Consider the following 7731-nt stretch of genomic DNA (forward strand, 5'->3'; position numbering starts at 1 on the left):
AGTTAAGTCTTTTTCCTCTCTCCCTCTTTAATCCTTCCCTCTATTTTAAAAGAAAAAAGAAAAAACACAAAAACCAGATTCACGCAGTGCTTTAGTGGCGAGCAGTGAAAGAGCTTGTGTGTGTGTGTGTGTGTGTGTGTGTGTCTGCCTTTTTTTCCCCTGTGCGCTGAGCTGAGCTTTGAATCGTGCTTGAAATTGCTTCTTTACAACAGAAACAAGGAAGAACAACGTTTAGGTTCCAAAGGGAGTCTGAGCTCTTAAACAGGTGGAAACTGAACATCCTTGAATTTATACAAATAGCAGGGTTAAGTAAGCTGGTGGGGGGGGGGGGGGTCTCATCTCCAAGGATTAGCAACTTTCCCTTGAAAAATTCCCCAAACTGAAAAAGAGATTACTCCATTGTTAACTGGGAGACTTGCTCAGCTCCTCTGCTGCCAGTTTAATGATCAAAACAATCATGATCAGAACATGTTTTGGCCTGGGGGGGGGGGGGGGGGGGGGCATGGGCCAAGTGAATCTGAATAGGCCCCCCAGGTTTGTTGGTAAGCAATTTTTTTTATTTGTTTTGGGTTTTTTTCATCATTATTTTTGCACTTTGATTTAATTGTAAATATGGTGAGACAGTGTTGAAGGTTGTGATCGAACCTTTAAACAAACAACTGAACAGTCACATCAAGCAAATTAAGTAATTCAAGGCCAAAGTCTGAACTTTATAACATTTTAAATAAACTAATCTGACGCACCATATCTGGCTACCTCGCTTTACTCTGTGGACATGGTCTGCCCCACTAAACTCTCTGTCTTCGGTGTGATTGACTGCATGGTGTGCCCATCCAAATAAGGTCCTGCTGCTTCTAAAGATTTGACTCGTAGACAGAAGTCAGTTCTTTTCTTTCTCTACAAAGCATCGGTCCTTAGATTTTTCTGCACATGACACAACACCAGTTCCCAACCTATTTTCCTTGAGAAACCCAAATAATGCGGTTATCAAAAGTCAGCGTACCACTGGAAAAGTCAAGTTGCCAGGATGGATGTGAACTACTCCACTACTTTTCTGTGAAATATTGTTTTTGGAGCAAATTCAATGACTCCCTGTTATTCCCTATATGACCTGGTTTCAAGTTTCAGGCTCCCAAAATGCCGGTGCAAATGTGCAAATGATGATAAACTGAAGCAGATAGACTTTTCTCTGTGATGACATGGTTGTTTTTTCAATCAGTTCTTCATTTTTTCATTAAATTTTTTTTTTTTAATTTTAAAGTAAAAAGGTTCAAATTAAGAGCAAATAATATCTTTTTAAATGGCTTGATTCTGATAAAACATTTAAAATGATACAAGTATCCCAGTTTGGCTGGGAAAGTACCATATTTTTTCCTGACGTCATGCCAAATACAGCGAAATGAGAAAGAACCCCCCCAACCCTTGTGAAGAATAAACATGCAGCAGTAACTATAACCTCCATTCCCACATGGAAAGAACTGCCCAACCCCCCCCCCCCCCCCCCCCCTCCCTCATGACGACTGGGAACGACACCTCTCCTACTCCCACTACGATCCTCTGGGTGGTTCTCAGAGAATTTCCCATTTTTTAAAATCCAGAACTTGACAGGTATGAGCTCCACTCATCAACATCTGCAGGTATGAAATGTTCCCCTGCCATCCTAAAAACCACCAGAGGTGATGACTAAAGCTAAACAGCCAAAAATAATGATAACAATATCAATAATGTAATATCAAAATAATGATAAAACTGCTGATTTGACTCAAAGACAGTTTTTTTCTTCATCAGTGAAGTAAAAGTATTAGTGTAACAATGATTAAAGAATCATGGCCCTGAACTGGACTGAGTGGTATAGGAAATGAATGAATGAATGAATGAATGAATGAAGGCAATGTCCTCTGTCCTAAAAAAAACAAACAAAAAAACAATAAAATATCCTTGTTTTTACAAATGTAAAAACTACTTTTCTGTGAAGTCATTGTCGTCGTTCCCCCCCCCCCCGGCGGCACACACACACACACACACACACACCCCACCACCACAATCACCTTCGCCCTGCATCAAACATTTCTAGACTCATAACAACCCATAACAAGTTGGTTGATGATTCATGCAAAGTATTCTCCAATCATAAAATAAACAGAAAAAAATAAAAGGATAATTAACTACATCAACTGCTGCTGGAAAATGCTAACTTCTTATTCATTCCTGCCACCTTTCACTGGTTGTAATTTTCTTTTCAGCGTTAACTCTAAATCAATAAATATCATTCAAATGATCCAAAACATGGGAAAATATGGAGCTAATGAAAATATAGGCTAGTATATAATAAGCGTAAATACCTCAATAATCCTTTTAAATGCACAGGTTTCATACCAAGGCAGACACATATAGCTTTCAGGCTATACACACACACACACACACACACACACACACACACACACACACACACACAAACAGATGCATGCATATCTAGTAAATGCTTTCCCAATATCTTATTTAGCAGTTATTGGAAAAAAATAAATGAAATTAAATATTTTTTAATGAAAAAAAATAACCATACAGAATGACAAGTGAGTTTTGTTTTTTTTTTTAACTAAAATATCACTGATTGTTGATCAGGTTGTGTTTTATGTTTTACATCCGATGATCACCTTCGATTTATAATCAGCTAAAATCATTCTTTTTCTTTCAAAAAGAAAAAAAATGTTTTTATTCATGTGCTGCTCTTCTTTTGGTCTGTGCCCCCCCCCCCCCCCCCCCCCCCCCCCCCTTAAAAATGCCTTAGACCCGCCCCTGAGGTTTATGTTTGTGATGGCCCTGCCAACTCGTGTAGATTTCTGGCTCTGATGTCCTGCAGGTTGATTTGATGGGAGTCACCCAGTTAAAAGTGTGGGTGCTGCTGATGTCAGGAGACGGTGGTTCGCGCGCAGAGGGGCGGGCACTGCCAACATGTGACAAGGAGCATCTCTCGGTCTCACCACTCTCATCTCATCACTAAAGAGGTGAACTCCACTTATCCAACTTTATATTCTCGCATCTTCCAAGAGCTACTAAGTTTTTTTTTTTTCTCATCTTCCACCTCTCTTCTTTTTCTCCTTCCCTTCCTTCCCTGTTATGTCCTACTGTTAATTTTGTCCGCACTAGTTAATGAGGATTAATCCATCACCCCTGGATGCTATTGTTGCGGGGGGGTATGGCAATTTGAATACAAATGCGTGACACAGTGACAGCAAGGTGCTTATTAAACTGATGTGTCCTGTCTTTTCTGCTGGGAGCTCAGTGGTGAAAAGACGCGGGGCAGCTGGAGGAGCGGGCCGGACCGTAACGCTACTTCCACCAACATAAACTTCTTCTTTTGCTGCAAAACAAACAAAAATGGCAAGTTCTGCTTCTCTGGAGACGGTGATGTCGTGCGGGAGGACCGGGCCGTCCGCGGCTCCTAAGACCCTGGCCTTCTCCATCGACCGGATCATGTCCAAGAGCTCGGAGCCGAAGCGGAGCGCGGAGGAGTGGTCAGAGGGGAAGAAGCTGCTCGGACTTTGCTCACCGATCCCCTGCATGATACCCTTACAGCCCTTCAGCTACGACCTCCATGCCAAGGCTTTAATGAACTACTCTGAACTGTGGAGAGCCAGTTTCAGGGGAACTTTCTGCAACTCTGCGGCCGCTCCGTGCAAAGGAAACTGCGGTACGTGCGGCAAGGCGGATCCTGGCGGGAAGCAGCCGCTGTTGGCTCCGGGAAGCAGGGTTGTGAAACCGCAGGTCATCCACCAGGCCGTGGCTGTTCCCAGTTGCGGCTCCCTCTACTATCTAAACTACCTGGACTCCGCATACCAGCAGTCGGAGCTGCTGGCCGGACACTGGTTATCCAGTCCGCAGGCTCAGGCCTCCCTGTCGGCGCACCACAGACTCCTGCTGCTAGAAAATGCTAAACTGGTCGGAATGGGCTCGGACAAGCTGCCAACACCTCAGTACCCTCATAAGGAACACCTGCCGGGTCAGCTGGACCAGATAGTGAAGGAAAACCAAGGTGTGAGCGCGGAGAAGAGCGGAGTGAAGGCGCACAGCAAGCTGAGCGGCGGCGTGGACGGAAAACACAAAAACTTCACGTGTGAAGTGTGTGGAAAGGTAAGCGACCTTTTCAAAAACACTTTTTTTTTTTTATTTAATAGACAGTTTTGAATTAAGTTATATTATTTTGATCATTTTCCCCTTTCAGACTGGACTTAATGGGTAATTTTTAGCAATAAATATTAAAGCTGTACAGCGCAAATGCTGATGGAAGAGTCAGAAATCGCTGAAGTTAAAAAAAAAGAAAAAAAAAAAAAAGAAAAAAAGTGTTGTTGAATTGTGAATGCGTTTGATTTGAACAAAATTTATTTTGTTATTATTTTCTACAGGTTTTTAACGCGCACTACAACCTGACCCGACACATGCCGGTGCACACCGGGGCCCGGCCCTTCGTCTGTAAAGTGTGCGGGAAAGGGTTCCGGCAGGCCAGCACGCTCTGCAGACACAAGATCATTCACACGCAGGTGAGGAGCGGCGCGTGCAGACTTGTAGATTTTTTTTTTTTAAAAAAAATCCCAATTTGACTTTATTTCGTTTTTTGACTTGTTCTTTTTTTTCCATTCCGAAGGAAAAGCCTCATAAATGCAACCAGTGTGGGAAAGCGTTCAACAGGAGCTCGACTCTAAACACTCACGTGCGGATCCACGCAGGGTACAAACCTTTTGTCTGCGAGTTCTGTGGGAAAGGTTTCCACCAGAAAGGTACGTCCTCGGCTCGGTTGTTGTCTTTTAAAATGCCTGAGCCCAACAACTCCTTTATAAAGACTCCTAAAGTATTTCTAGAAGATTTTAGGGGCTCGCGGGTCGTTTGACTTTAACAATTTACAGAATGAGTTTTATTGCGTGTCTCTTTTCCGCTGTTCAGATTCCCTTCACAGCTTTTAGAAATAAATTATCTGACATATTCAGCTATTTAAGGGATAATAAGAAACATAACAGCTTGATTTTTTGGCGTTTCTGCATCGGGTTGTGATTTTCTTTACTGAGACTGAGTGGAAAGTTGTCCGCTTTGCGTGACATTAATGAGAATTTTCCTTTTCCAACAAAGTCGTTTTTAGTAAAATAGTAATTAAAAAAAAAAATTCATGCAGTGGACGAATCCTTCCAGTTTGACACCTGCTGAAATAAATATTTGCTGGAATTGCTGTAATGTTTCTGTTCTCTGCTGAAGACACGAACGAGAGAAAATTGCAGAGCGATCAGCGCAAATCAGACATGTCACTTTCCACGGACTCATTTGCTCTGGGTCAGCTGCTGGACCAGGGCAAAGTTGGGATTTGGGGCCTTTTTGTTGTTGAATTGTGGCTACGTTTGATTTTGACAAAGTTTGACAACTTCTTGACTTTAGCACACAAAACCCCGATTAATGAAGGCTGCAGAGAGCAGAGGGAGAAGACCATGACTTCACCATGAACTGTTGACCCTGCAGGGCGGGGAAAAAAGTGGGGAAAAGGCCGTGTGTGTACATATATATATATATATATATATATATATATATATATATATATATATATATATATATATATATATATACATGTATATATATATATATATATATATATATATATATATATATATATATATATACATACATATATATATATATATATATATATATATATATATATATATATATATATATATATATATATATGCATGTATATATACACACATACTATTTCCTGACTAAGTGAGAGGGAAAAACAAGACCCGGTTGATATTTCCATCTAAATTTGTACGACTTCATGACGTTTCAAAAAAGAATTTTATCTCATAGATATCCATTATTTCTATTTTTTTATCATGTTTTTATTTGCCATGGATGTTGTTGTACCACCTATTTGACATATATATTTAGATGGGTTTGTTCATTTATTCTTCTGTCCTCACCATGTTGGAGGTATCATACCTCCCAGAATGATGCAGAAAGTATTGCAACATGTGATGATTAACTGTGCTGAACAGATGTTGAAAAGCAGCTGCAATTCTTTTTTTTTTTTTTTTTTTCATAATATTTGACAGTTTTCATCTCGGATTTCGCCCTGTGGACTCAGGATTAATACAAGACGATCTGCTGATTTGCCTTATATTATGTGTGTTGCATACATACATACATGCAACACATGTATGTATGTATGTATGTATGTATGTATGTATGTATGTATATATATATATATATATATATATATATATATATATATATATATATATATATATAGTTGTCTTGCATGAACACATTTTTTTTAAGTTGGACTAATGTGGATCCTTTTCAATGGAATCACATTAAATTGGTGATTTTTAATTATACAAGTAAAGCTGAATTGAATTTACCTGATGGAAGATGAGGACCATTACTAACTGAGTATAAAAAGGATGATAAAATAATAAATCTATCAGTAATTAAATATTTGAATGAACATCCTTGTTATTGTCTGTTGTCATGTAGTTTTCTCTTTTTGTTTTCCAGGCAATTACAAGAACCACAAGTTGACCCACAGTGGGGAGAAGCAGTACAAGTGCTCCATCTGCAACAAAGCCTTCCACCAGATCTATAACTTGACGTTCCACATGCACACACACAACGACAAGAAGCCCTTCACGTGCGCCACATGTGGGAAGGGCTTCTGCCGCAACTTCGATCTGAAGAAACACATCAGGAAGCTGCACGACAGTGTGTTTTCTGCTGCGTCAGAAACTTCCAGAGAGCCGCAGAGCTGAGGTTCTGCTCCTTCCTGAACTCTGATGGTCTAAAGAGAGCACACAAAAACTTGAAACCGGACCTGAACTCTGACAAAGCAGCATGGTGATCTGATGCATCTGAGAAGCAGAGCATTTAACACATTTTCTCTGTTCAGATAAAACCTCTTCCTGTATTTTTCCTCTTAAAGGGATAAAAAAAAAACTAAAAAAAAACACACACACACACATCCTCATAGTCAAACTGTACATAATAGGTTATGGAAAACAAAACAAAACAAAAAAATAAATATTTATAATGTGAATTTCCATGTTGTGTATTTTACAGAAAAGATGCTAATGTAAATAAATAATTTATAACTTATAATGAAAACTGAATGTTTTAGCCATGTTGTTTCCTTTTTTTGAGGAAATTTGAAAATAAAACTAAATATGAAAAATCAAATGTTTTCATGTTTATTTTAACTCAGTTGAAGTAAACAATAAATCCTTCAGATAAAACAAAATGAGCCAGAAAAAAAAAAAAAAAACAAAAGAAAAAAAAGCACAACTAAACAAAATGAATAAAAAACAAACATGTTTTGTTTATTCTTTCAGATTATTTTCATGGTTCTGTTTGCTAAAAACTTTTAAGAATGATTTTTGTTTAACATGTTGACTCAGGGGGGATATGAAGGCATGATGGGTGTTTTTCTCAACTTGGAGTGTCTGGAAGGCGCAGACAGACTCTGCTGCAGCTTTGGAGCCACTTTGCTTTAACATTTATTGACAGACACGATCTTAATAATCCAGAATTTACACTTGACTCCGGCATAACGGCACAATGATCAGGGATAACACAGGCCCTTGAAAGCGAATTGCATTAACCAGCTAAACGGCCTCGGGGGGGGGGGAGGGGGGGGGGGGTTGACAGGGGGGAGGAGGAGGAGTGCGTGTCTCATCCGGAGCTGCTCATCAGAAC

At 39.7% G+C, this 7731-nt stretch overlaps 1 protein-coding gene across 1 annotated transcript; it reads left to right on the forward strand.

The window, feature by feature from the left end:
• Positions 1-3378: 3378 nt before the first annotated feature.
• On the forward strand, positions 3379-6791 carry fezf2 (FEZ family zinc finger 2; the record flags this gene model as incomplete). Its single annotated transcript, XM_079242920.1, has 4 exons — positions 3379-4131; positions 4404-4538; positions 4643-4775; positions 6541-6791. The coding sequence occupies 4 exons, from the start codon at positions 3379-3381 to the stop codon at positions 6789-6791; spliced, it is 1272 nt and encodes a 423-aa protein (XP_079099046.1).
• Between the last annotated feature and the right edge of the window lie 940 nt (positions 6792-7731).

The sequence above is a fragment of the Telmatherina bonti genome (assembly GCF_933228915.1).
Source record: "Telmatherina bonti genome assembly, chromosome: 6".
NCBI classification, from domain to species: Eukaryota; Metazoa; Chordata; class Actinopteri; order Atheriniformes; family Telmatherinidae; genus Telmatherina; species Telmatherina bonti.